Source organism: Nothobranchius furzeri, chromosome 9, assembly GCF_043380555.1.
Source record: "Nothobranchius furzeri strain GRZ-AD chromosome 9, NfurGRZ-RIMD1, whole genome shotgun sequence".
Lineage (NCBI taxonomy): Eukaryota > Metazoa > Chordata > Actinopteri > Cyprinodontiformes > Nothobranchiidae > Nothobranchius > Nothobranchius furzeri.
This window is the reverse complement of record NC_091749.1, coordinates 65,667,080-65,679,745: the sequence shown is the minus strand read 5'-3', so window position 1 is coordinate 65,679,745 and position 12,666 is coordinate 65,667,080. Positions and strand designations below refer to the sequence as shown.

General features: G+C 45.1%; 2 protein-coding genes across 4 annotated transcripts in view; one reads left to right on the top strand and one right to left on the bottom strand.

Moving 5' to 3' along the window:
* The window catches only part of stmn4l (stathmin-like 4, like), a 100,069-nt gene extending 87,610 nt beyond the window's left edge, over positions 1-12,459 (bottom strand). The window contains exon 1 of the mRNA XM_070555098.1: positions 12,450-12,459. The gene's annotated coding sequence lies outside the window, so the exon portion shown is untranslated. The remainder of the gene's footprint in view (positions 1-12,449) is intronic.
* Positions 1-12,666, top strand: part of znf710b (zinc finger protein 710b) — a 31,313-nt gene that overhangs the window by 8,861 nt on the left and 9,786 nt on the right. Inside the window, exon 1 of one of the 3 annotated variants that reach the window (XM_070555079.1) lies at positions 11,746-11,931. The exons of the other annotated variants lie outside the window; for them this stretch is intronic. Within the exon in view, the coding sequence (XP_070411180.1) occupies positions 11,887-11,931 (45 nt within the window). The 5' untranslated portion in view covers positions 11,746-11,886. Of the gene's footprint in view, positions 1-11,745; positions 11,932-12,666 lie in introns of those variants that run through there. 3 annotated transcript variants of the gene reach the window in all.

The window sequence follows — 12,666 nt, the reverse complement described above, 5'->3', positions numbered from 1 at the left end:
ATTGTAATTGGCAGACGCTTTTCCGGTTCGCGCCTCAACTTTTTTTTTTTCAGCAACGGCCCAAAACTATCTCCTAACACATGGACTTTCTGCTTCCTGATCATGTGACGTGTGACGTATGCAGAAGATCGGCTTCAGAGCTGAGATGTTTGTTCTCTCAGCGCGGGGGCTCGTTCCAACGCCCAAACAGTAAAAAAAATGCAAATGAAGACTTTAGTTGTCATTGGCAGTGAATGAGTTAACTGTTATCAAAGTAAGAAGACTGCAGGTTTGTGTCCCAGTGCAGCTTTTCTGTGTGGCGTTTTCTCCCTGTGAATGCATGGATTTTATCTGGGTACTCCGGATTCCTCCCACAGACCAAAGGCATGCTTGTTGGGTTAATTGCTGACTATAAAATAGTCCTTAGGTGTGAGTGAGTGTGTGACAGGTTGTCTCAGTGTATCCCTGTGATGAATTGAAGACCTGTCCATGTCTCTTGGCTTTCGGCCGGAGACCGTTGGAGTTGGACGCCAGCTCCCTGCGACCCAATGTTTAGCCAAAGCTGGGGTGTTCGGTAGAGCTGAGGAAAATAATCTAATAATCAATGCATTAAGATGCAAACATAAACGATTATGAATCTTTGAAGAAGCGTACCATTCTTCGTTTTAGCAGCTAGCTAAAGATAAAAGAAGCATGTACAGTGCCAAATCTGCACTTGAGCACGGGTGAAAACCTCAAAAGGAAGCACGTCATGGTGGAGGACGAAGGACAGTCGCCTCTGTAAGCTAATTACTTCTTGTTAGCTGCTGACATCAACAGGGAATTGTGGCAATTTTATTACGTATATCATGTATTTGCTCTAACCAAAAAAGCTAATTGTTTATTGTAACCCCCAAGGTTAATGCTTGACAAGAATCAATCATTTCTTATGCATTTAATCTGCTGATGATTTTATGTATACCATTTCTCAAGACAGTTGAAGGGAGTTGACGTATAAATATTTTGCAGGAGGAAAAATATTGATATATATTGTATATTGGAATTCAGCTAAAGATATTGAGATATGAGTTTTGATCTATATTGCCCAGTGCTAGAGGAAACGTTCAGTCTCTGCTAAATGTTTGTGGATTGAAAGAATTCTGCGCATTTAGTAAAAAGACATTTATATCTAATTTGATGGTGAAATAGTTAACTATGACATCATCCATATCAAAGCAGCCATCTAATTTTATGACTGCTAGAATGCTTTTTTTTATTGTTTGTTATGCAATTTGTCAACACTAATAAATAACCTAACCTTTTTAATAGTATGCTTGGGTTTAGGGCTGCACGATATTAGGAAAACCTGCGATATTCGATAACCGTGCTTAATATTGTGATATCGATATTACTCACGATAAATGAACAAATACTAAAATATGCAGTGTTGATGTCGTCTGGCGTGTGACGTCTGCTCTGGGTTCAAAGCAAACAAAAACTAATGCATGAATTTCATTACAACCAGGGCCCCACAATGCAGCTCTGAAATTGAGTCAAACCCGGAAGTGAAATAAATTGCAGTTCCACCCTCATCCACTAGGGGCTGGTGTCAGAAGTGAGCAAATCCTCATTGACTCCCATGTTATAAATACCAATTTCACAGCAGAAATGAACATGTTTACAGCCTGGTACCAAAACATGTTTTTGGTTTAAATTATCTAGTTTACACTCATGCCAACTCTGAGGGGGGTGAATTTTTTTCTCACTCTTCTGTTTTAAGTGTTTTAAAAGCCTAAAATTCTGTATAATTAATGAGCATCAGACCCACGTGACCACAGAGCTAGCTCCGTGGAAAGGCCTCAGTAGAGCCTCGGTCTGGCTTGGAAACTGCTCCGGGATTTTGAATCTCTGTGTTTGTGTTTTCTTTTTTGGATATTTTTTGTGCAATTGTTGGACAAAATGACTTGCTGTGGCATTAATTGCACTAATAGAGCGTCCAAGGAGTCTCCACTTCATTTTTTTCAGTAAGTAAAATTATATTTATGTATTTTAGGTCACTGCCGAGCTGAGCTTAGATTTTGACATCTACTTAAATGTTACAGGGTAAAACCCAGTGCATTTAACATAATGCTGCACTTTAGAAAATGGGTTGAAATACAACATGTTGGTGGAGCTGGGTTCCGACTATCGGCTTGTGGAGCTCTCGGGAGACCGTTGTTTTCCACCCTTATCCCCTCCCCGCAGCCCGGTCCATCTCTGTTTGATCGCGGCTTATGTTAGCTGCGCGGGCTGACGGCTGGTTCTCCCAGCAGCTCGGCGCATCTGTCTGATCGCGGCTTCTGTTAGCTGCGCGGGCTGACGGCTGGTTCTTAAGGCAAGCCAGAACCGCCAAAATACGCCATTTCTCCCTGCAGCTCGGCACATCTCTGTCTGATCGCGGCTTCTGTCTGCTGCGCGGGCTGCCGGCTTGTGGAGCTCTGGGATGGAAACCTTTCCACCCGGTTCTCCCCAGCGGCAGCTCTGCGCATCTCAGATCGCAGCTGCGCTTGTCTGCTGTGCGGCTGCCGGCTTGTGGAGGTCTCGGAGACCTCTGTGTTCCACCTGGTTTTACCCAGCGGTCAGCCCGGCGTATCTCTGACTCAGAAGCTCTGGTGTTGTGCACAGTTAACTCCGGTTGTAGCTAGGTTGCTACCTCCGTTAGCTTAGCTCCCACCTCCGCATTAGCTTTGGGTTAGCTTCAGGTTAGCATGTAGCTAGTTCGACCGAGTGTCGTCAGTCGATCCCAGCCTTACAGCCCCACCCTCAGCTCCACCTCTCTTCCCTTTTATGGAATTGTCTGGGCTTGACAGATCCTGTGACACGGTCAAAATGGCGGTGGTGGCCACCTCCCATTTTAGCAGAAAAACTTGTTATTGGAGCCTATGGAAACCCATTGTCCATATATTTATGTCGATGATTACAACTTACCATTTTATTGCAAAAATATGCAGCTGCACCTGCTACTGTATTAGCAGCAAAACAACAAACTGCATGCGTGCAGTTTCTCAGTGACTTTAAAACATCGCTACCACCATGAAACTTTTTCTGATGCTGCAAACACAGAAAAACATCCGTTACCAGGGTTTTTTGAATAAATAAAAAAAAATAATCAGAAAATAAGTTTAAATGTTAAATAATAGTTAACATCACTTAAATGCAACAGCAAATTCTCTCATTGCTACTGAGCATTTTCTCCACTTATGTGGTTATGATATAAGGCTGTTGCTGCAATTGGGAAGTGAACTGTGCTGGGCCAAACTAGGAGAATATTAAGATTTTCTGAGGGAAAGAGAAAAACAATTATCTCCCTTTCAGAAGAGGAACTGGCAAAAAAACTACATGGAAAATATGTGAAAACGTTTGTTTTTAACCCCAAATTGAACAAGTTTACCTAAATCTTAAAAAGCAGCTCAGATGATGAAACTGCAACTATGATTCTGATAACAAGCTAACAAATTGAACTAGCTCCTCTTAAGATAACCGGCTAGCAGAGCTTCTGACTGACAGTTTATGTGCAGCAGCAAATCAACTATCCTGATTAACAAGGTTATAAAAGCTCATAAAGGAAAAATCACTTTGATGTGTGGGGGAACTTTTCCAGGCCCTCTTTAGCAGGGTGGGACTGGGAGGAGAGTGCTGTAACCTTTTAGCTGGAAGCTAACCGGAGCCTGGGGCTAACATCACCACCCGGTGGAACACTAGCGACATGGAGGTAGGTGGGTTGGTTCACCTGCACGTGTCGGAGTCAGTCCAGTTACTATCAGCTGCTTAACAACACCGAGCGGACTCACGTTCACGTTTGAAAGCAGTGCTGATTCCAGAAACCTCAGCACAAAGTGTGTTCGTTAATCTGAGCCAGCATGACGAACAAGGGAAGCGAGCTGCAGCGGAAAGCGGGGGCGGGGCTGAGCGGAGATAGTGGAATTTTGGGGTAAGGGTCTACGTAGGGGGCGGGCGTATTATGTGAACGGACCCATCTGATTGGCCGCATGTCAGAAGGGCTACATTTGATTGGCCAAATAATACTTCCGCGTAAAAAACAGAGCTGATTTACAAAAAGTTGATGTATGACACGGATGGAAATGTTTGAACCAAACATTTATTGCCGTTTTTGACGTGCTTTGTGATGGGCCTATCGTATGTCCTGTTATCGCGATGACAATAATTTTTCGATATACTGTGCAGCCCTACTTGGGTTCCTATACACAGTTATGGTAGCCTTTAGCAGTTATATTATGGCTGTCATTGGTGTTGAAACGACAATGTTTTGATTTATCATGCAGTCCTAGGACTGATCACTGGTCAGCATCAGTAAAGTAGCTGTTTCCATAACCTCTTGTCAATTACAGAGACTGGCTATTTCACTAGATAAAGGGTTTCTACTGTTGGGAACTCCTTAAGCTGCCATCTTCTGTTTTTCATGCCAGATTATGTGCATTAGAAACGGAGTACATGAGAAACATTAATATTTGAACAAGTAGCAGCTGATTAAGGATTATAGGAATCTACAGAAGTCAAAAACTGGGAAATGGTTTTGAATTGTTTTAATGCTCCAGTTTTAAATGGCAGGAACAGGACTTACTGGAAATAGCCAGAGGTGGCGCTGTAAACTCCGGTAAGTTCAACTCCTGCATTACAGCCGTATGTCCTGCAGTTATATGAACAGGCCTCCATCTCAGAGTTTTAACAATAATGCACCAAATTCAACATTCCCAGTCCAGCCTGAAGTGAATGGAAGGGATTTTTGGGACGGACTGCTCCGAACCATCGGCAGCGCGTCATCCTGCCTGCAGCTAATGGACTCTGAGCATTTGGACAACTTTTGGTCCTCTTCCTTGGTGATGTGCAGCTAATCCCCCTCCAGTGTGAGACCACCTGCACCAGTACAGAGTCTGTGGGATAACAGAAGAGTGATGCGTTCTGCGTTTGGGAGGGAGGAAATTTTGTTTTAGGGTTAATGATCACCCTTGTGTTATAATTATCATAAGACTCCTGAAAACCATCATGTTTGCAGCCATCTTTATAAAACCACAAAACAAGACGAGAGGGGCTTGTGTTCTTTCCCTCTGTCACTTGCTCCCTTGTTTCTATCCTTTTTTGTTTTTCTCTCTCCAGCTCTCTTCCCCTCCCCCTTTCTGTTCCTTCTCTCTTCCCCTCGATTCTCCCTCCCTCCATGTTTCAGTTTTTCTCCTCTGGGCTTCCATCATGCTTTACCCCTCCCCATCCTGTCTCTCTCTCTCTCTCTCTCCCTCTCTCTCTCTCTCTCTCTCTCTCTCTCTCTCTCTCTCTCTCCCTTTCTTTTTCTTTTCTGTCTCTCACGTTGCACACTGCCCCTCCCTGTCTCTCTGTCTCACTCTCAGGTCTCGCTCTGTCTCATCTCTTTTTTTCTCTCTCACTCTTCTCTTCATCCTCCCCTCCCCCACTGCTGCCTCTCATTTTCTCTTCCTCTCTTTCTCTCTCACTCCTCCATTTTGCTTACTCTCTCCCCCTCCCATCCTGCTCTTTTTATCTCCTCCCCTCCCTCCCCCTTCAATCCCTCTTTCATTTCATGCAATCATCTGTTCTCTCCCTCTTTTTCTCTGCTTGCTCCATTACACCCCCATTTAGTCTTCTACCATTTCTCTTTTCTCTCCTCCCTGACATTTTTGATAAAAACTTTGGTTTAACAAGGCTGTTTTATTTTGAAAGAAAACAAACCGCATGAGGCTTAAAATAGTTAAATGTCCAAAATAAAAGCAGAGGATTTTTTTTCTTATTTGGCCTTTCCATCTATTTAACTATTTATAGCACAGTCGTTTATGTACACCCAAAAGTAAACATGCTCTCCCTCCTAATGATGTAGCATCAAGATTGGGGTTTGTTTCAGTCTTTGACTTGTTTTGTATTTTTTATTCAACAAGTGGCTCATGCGATGGGTTTCAAAACAACCCCAGGTTGACGTCATAAACCTGTCTCACCTCAACCCTTCACCTTTATCGTCTTCCTCCGCTGGGTCATGAATGCATCACCCCTAGCAGGGAAGCCCAGACGGCCTTCAGTGGGATCCCAAGGTATTCTCAAGCCAACACAGTTATAATCCCTTCACCTTGTCTTGGGACTCGTGAGATTTTCTCCCAGAGTGACATGCTTCAACCACCTACTTCAACACCCTACTCAGAGCCTCCCTTTTATGCTCACCCTGGCCCTAAGCCCCAGCCTGTGGAGGAAACATTTTTCCACCTGGATTTGCGATTTTTTTCTAGAACATTCCAATTCTCCAAATCCTAAATGTTAAGCGTGAACAGTTGGAGACACTTAACAGAGGCTAAAGCTTTATCCTTAAGTTCTTTATATTTTTGACGTTTATTTGCCATCAGATTGATAAAACATAGTTAGTGTTGATATGGTTGAACTACGATTATGAATGCATCTTTCTACCCAATTAGCTCTGTTTCTTTAAAAGTATTTAATGACCCAAAATGTATTTACTTTTAAACAACTTTTTGTTAAAGTGGGCCTACACTTGTTAGGTCAGTAAATCTTATCTGGTACCTAGTATGAATGAATTTGTCACCAAGATCATGACTGAGTAGTTTTCATGACATTACTGGCCAGCCTTGACACATTGTCTCTCTAGCGTGTCCTTGGTCTAGGCCTTCTACCAATTGGACGCGCCTGGAAAACCTCACCAGAGAGGCATCCAGAAGGAATTCTAACTAGATGCCCAAGCCACCTCAACTGGCTCCTCTTGATGTGGAGGAGCAGCGGGTCTACTCCAAGCCCCTCCCAGATGATCGAACTTCTCACCATATATCTAAGGGAGACTCCAGCCATGCTGCGGAGAAAACTCGTTTTGGCCGCTTGTATCCGCAGTCTCATTCTTTTGGTCACTACCCAAAGCCCGTGACCATAGGTGAGGGTTAGAATGTAGATTGACCGGTAAATCTAGAGCTTTGCATTCTGGCTCAGCTCTCTTGTCACCACGACAGATCAGTCCGACACCCACATTACTGTAGACGCAGCGCAAATCTGACTGTCGATCTCATGCTCCAGTTTTTCCTCACTCGTAAACAAGACCCCGAGATACTTTATCTCCTCCACTTGAGGCAGGACCTAATCCCTGACCCAGAGAAGGCATTCTACCCTTTAACAACTCAACACAATGGTCTCAGATTTTAGAGGAGCTGATTCTCATCCCAGCTGCTTCACACTCTGCTGCGAACCACTCCAGTGAGAGCCAGAGATCACGTTCTGATGAGGCCAACAGGACCACATCATCTGCAAAATGCAGAAACCCAATCCTTAGGCCACCAAAATAGATCCCCTCAACACCTTGGCTGCGCCTAGAAATAGTCCATAAAAGTTATGAACTGAATCGGTGACGAAGGGCAGCCTTGGCAGAGTCCAACTCTTACTAGAAACGAGCCCAATCTACTGCCGGCAATGCAGACCAAGCCAGAGCTTGGTCCACAGGGTTATTTCTCTTGTCGAAGCCGGCTCTGGTCAAGAACTAGCTGCCCATGTTCCCCGGAGTTTGTGATGGAGCTACAGTCCAACTGGAACAAGCCACTGTCCACACGCACTATTGTGCCTGGTTTTGCCCAATATGTGGACCTCAATGGCGCTGAAAAAGCTTGGTCTGGTTGGACTTCTTTTAAGGGAACCATCTCTGGCAGCGTATCTGGCACCGTCACACAACCTGGGTGCGAGTGGCTCCGCAACCCTGTCTTCCAAACACTGCAGGTTCTTAGCATCCCAGCTGGAAAAAAATCTACCGAGCTCAGGCGACCACCACTCGCTCTCCGAGTTCGGCTACCATGCAGCAAACTTATCAGGCTATGTTCTTGTCGGAACTGGGCAACCATATGCCTCCTGACAGCCCCCACACTCTCCTCCTGAATGAGATTTGAGTAACAGCTGACTACATTCTTTGTACGTCCCGCTGTGCAGCGCTCTTGCTGGGGAAAGGAATGACATCAACAGTGGTAGCCCGGAGGCACCTGTGGCTAACCCTCTCGGATGTCCCGGACAGGGACCAGGCAGTGTTTTTAGATGAGCCAGTGTCTTCTAAGGGACTTTTTGAGCAGTCCTTGGACGATATACAAGCAAAGTTTGAGCTCCGAAAGAAACAAACCAAGGCTCTCCGCTGCATCTTTCCCAAACGGGACGCAAGAGGGAGGCCCGGTCCGAGCTCATGCAAACCAACGACCACCCCACCACCAACCAAGAGGATGAATGCACCTGCAGCCACAAACCCAGTCGCAAGCTCCTCGTTAGTCGGCCTGGAGCAAAGACCCACCCTCTAACTTCAAGCGAGACTCTTTGTCTCGGCAGAAGAAGACACACTCATCCTAGCAACGAGCTACCGGCTCCATTTGGACCTCTTGAGCAGGAAGACATGTTCGCTCCGTGGTCCAGCCTGCTTTCAGAGGATGCAGTGCATGTGTTCAGAGGCCCCAGCCCCAAACGGCACTGTGTCCCCACACACAGTCTCCCAAGCATCCTGAACAACCAACATGTACATACAGACAACACCACAATGGTTTCATTTATAAACAGACAGGGGGGCACCCGCTCACTTCTCCTGTTAAACTTGTCTCACAAACTCCTCCAATGGTGCAGTGTTTGGCTTCTGTCTATCAGAGCAACTTGTGCCGGGACACCTAAATCTGGGAGCAGACCTGCTGTCCAGGGGCAGCCCAATGGTGAGAGAATGGAGACTGCACCCACTAGTGGTGACCCAAATCTGGCAACGATTCGTGAGAGCAACTGTAGATCTGTTTGCAACCAAAGACAACACCCACTGCCCTCTGTTCTTTTCAATAAAAGATCAGAATGCTCCACTGGGGATGGACGCGCTGGCTCACCGGTGGCCCAAAGTGCTTCTGTATGCATTACCTCCGGTGGAGATGATTCCTCCAGTACTGGAGAGGGTACGCGAACACGGCCTGACCTTAATTCTGGTGGCCCTTCGCTGGCCCGCAAAGTCATGGTATGCAGAGATAATCAGCTTGCTGGTGGAGGAGCCCTGGGAGTTCTCTCACCATCCCAATCTCCTGTCGCAGGCACAGGGAGAGATACTTCATCCACGCCCAGAGCTGTGGATGTTGCATGTCTACCTGCTGAGAGGTCCAGCTTATTAGCCAGGGGTCTCCCTTTGGCTGTGGTTGAGACTATTTAGTGCACTAGGGCACCATCTACTAGAATCTTGTGCTTTAAAATGGCGAGCTTTTGAGAAGTGGTGTCTGAACCGTAATATTGCTCCATTCCAGTGCCCCAATGTAGACGTATTAACGTTCTTACAGGGACTGGTGGAGGGGGGTCTATCTTTCACATTTGTGCTCATTTCTGAATCTGTATTTGAACATGGAACTTAAGAGTCTTCAATATTAATTTTTTGTACTGCAAACCAAAGTTAATCAAACAAACCAAAAAACCAACCAAGTATCAAATGTAAAAAATAGGTTAATAAAAAGAAATGGCAGTTGACAAAAAGTTTATACCAACTATAAATCAAACCTATTAGTGCTCTTGATTTAGCAGCGTCATAGCTACCATTTCTGAGACTTCTGTCTGGAGTCCATGGATGTGTCTGAAGAAGACATCTGATGATGAAGGCAACAGTGAAGCGACTCCTATTTGGCAGGACTCGTTGTCTCATTCATCGTTAGACCATGGACAAGGACATGGTCAACTAAAGTGGCACAAATTTCTTCCGAGACTACTTTTCTCCTTTCCCTTGCTCTTCCCCTTCCTTGTCACTGTTGTCCTCGGCCTCCTCTTCCACCTTCTCATTCGACTCTTCCACCTCCTCCACCCTGGTGTCCTAGACCTCCTCCTCCGCCTCCTCTTCCTTTGAATCTCTGGATTCATGGCTGCATAAGCTGACTTTAGCCCTTTTATCTACCCATCAAAGTTTCAGATTGGTGTGTGGTAAATTGTCACGTCTAGTGTTTCCAGTTGGTTAATTTTGTGCTAATTAGATGCACATTTTCAACTGATTTAGTTTTGGAGTGGATCCAATTCACAAAGATACCAAAGTTAATCTCAACTGTTTTCTACATTAATTTATTCATGTAGAGCTCTTTTTCTTCAAATTAGATTAAATGGATGTGAGAACGACCACATCAGAATCCACGTTTACATTTAACCTGCCAGGTTCTTATCGTCCAGTCCTCTTGTGGAGAAGGTCTAACAAGTGAGATTCTGTACAGACAGCAGTGGCCACTCCCATTTTATTTCTGCCTGTTGTCTGCTCTTAATGCACCCAAATTCAGCTGCAACTTTAGCCATTTTTGTAGTTAAACCAACAGCAGAAGAATGCTGCTGCATCGTCTCCTAGCTAAGTGGGTAAATGCCTGGTGACGGGTTTGTATTTGTACAGGTCTGTAGACCCAGGTTTGCAGGTGGATAAATAAATTTATAAAGATCTTTATTTATGCTCATATCAATGTTTGTTCATTTCAGATTTACTAATAAAGATGATGAATGAGTTGGAAGTGGGGTATCCACTCTAATTTCCCTCTGGGATTAATAAAGTATCTTTGAATTTGAATTGAATTTGAATCCCAAGCACAAACATGGTGTGGGTTAAATTACATCTCTGTGTTTGACCCATCCTCTGGGGGAGCGGTGAGCTGCAGCGATGTCCGCGCTTGGGAACCTTTTGGTGGTTTAACCCCCCCAATCCAACTCCTTAATGCTGATTGTCAATCCGGGAGGTATTGGGTCCCATTTTCAAAGTCTTTGGTATGACTCGACCGTGGATTTGAACCCATGTCCTCCCAGTCTCCGGGCGAACGCTCATACCACTAGGCCACTGAGCTGGTTTAAATCCTTACCTTAATGTTACCTGAGCGAAGATCTGGATGCTGATTTTATCCATGAGGTTTGTCATCAGCCCTTCTGTCTGATTACTTCACACATTCCTAATTTTACTGTCAGAGCGCCAATCCAGAGGTGAACTTAAGCCACATAGAAGTTCTTCAGGCAAGGATTTTTTAGGTTTTCTAATGTGTCAATCAGCAGCAGGTGTGTGTGTGTGTGTGTGTGTGTGTGTGTGTGTGTGTGTGTGTGTGTGTGTGTGTGTGTGTGTGACATTAAGTGAAGAAAAATGGCTTTGATGTCTCATTTGACTCATTTTGTCCTTTTCCTCCCTTCGTTCATCATTCTTCTTCTTGTACCGCATTCCTCTCCCATCCCCCTCTCCATCTCTCTCTCTCGCTCTCTCTCCCCTCCCCTCTCATTTTCTTGGGTATTCTCTCCATCCACTCTCACCTCCCTGCTCTCTCTGTGTCTCTCTTCCATCTGCTTCTCTCCTTGTCAGTCACCTTCCATCTCTTTCCTTCTCTCTCTCTCTCCTCTATCCCTGTCTCACACGTGGATTTTCAAACAGCCATGCGGCACTTTCTTATTCCTTATAGGTGCCGTTTGATAAATGAGAGAAAGGAGAAAAGACAGGGAGAGTAGCGGAGGAGATGCATAGATGAATTGTATAGAACATACTGGGCAGCAGATGAGAAGGAAAGGCAGAAACAAAGGGATGGAGGAGACAAGTGAGTGAGGCAGGAGACAGACTGCTGGATTATTTTGGCTAATCTGATGTGGATTTTGTTTTTGTTGTGATATTTTAAAACTTTGAGGTGATTTAGCTGATTTATCAGCAGATAATCAGGAAGACGGTGACATCTGCGGTGTTTTAGCTGACGAGCTGAGTGTTTGTTTTCAGACCTGCTGGCCACATGCTGCTGTTTGTTTCTGTGTGCTTGTGCTGGTGTGACCAGAGTCACTACCAAAACTGTGCTGGGGGAGGAGGAGGAGGAGGGATGAAGCGCTGGTCCCGCCTCCTCTTCATCCCTCATAAATAGGAGACGAAGGCAGCCCATTCTCACTCCGCCCTCACGCTGAAGAATGAGGTCCTTAAAGCACCTGAAGCCTCACAGCAGGAGGAGCGCGGTGAGTTCATGACTCGCTTGTTTCATGGTCGCGCGTAGTTCGCTCAGGTTTCCTGCTGAAGAATCGGAAGCTCAGGTTTTTTTCTGCAGATTTTCTTTGATTGTGAAGTTTCCAAATGAAGATCTGTCTCTGTCATCACCACCACCTCCTTTAAAACTCTATTTTTCATCTCTCTCTCTCTCTCTCTCTCTCTCTCTCTCTCTCTCTCTCTCTCTCTCCCCTCCTTTTCTGTCTCTGTATTTCTTTCTTGCTCTTGCTCTCTTTAGGCCTTACTCTTTCACTCGGCCACTCTCCTCCTTTCCTTCACTAATATCTCTCCATCTCTCAGCCTCCCTCCTGCCTCTTCCTTCTCGTCTCCTCTTCACTCTAGCTTTCAGTTTTTTTCTTTTTCCTCTCCTCTTTGCTTTTACCTCTCATTCCCTTTTTTTTGGCCCCTCTATTTCCTTTCCATTCTTTTCTCTTTTGTTTCTTAATCTTCTGCACTTGAGTGTGTGTGGAGATCAGTAGGCCATCTAATCCCCCGTACTCTCACAAGCCGTACATGGTTGGCACGCTGGATTAGGATGCTGCGTTTCATTCTTCTGGTGTCACCACATATCAATGTTTCTTCAGGATGACCTTTAATCTAGAAACATATATTTGAGAATTGTTCTGTTTTGCGTCCTTTTGCAGGAGATTCTTATTCTTTCTGTTGAAAACGGGAACAAGAATCTGATTTAATGATGAAATTCACGA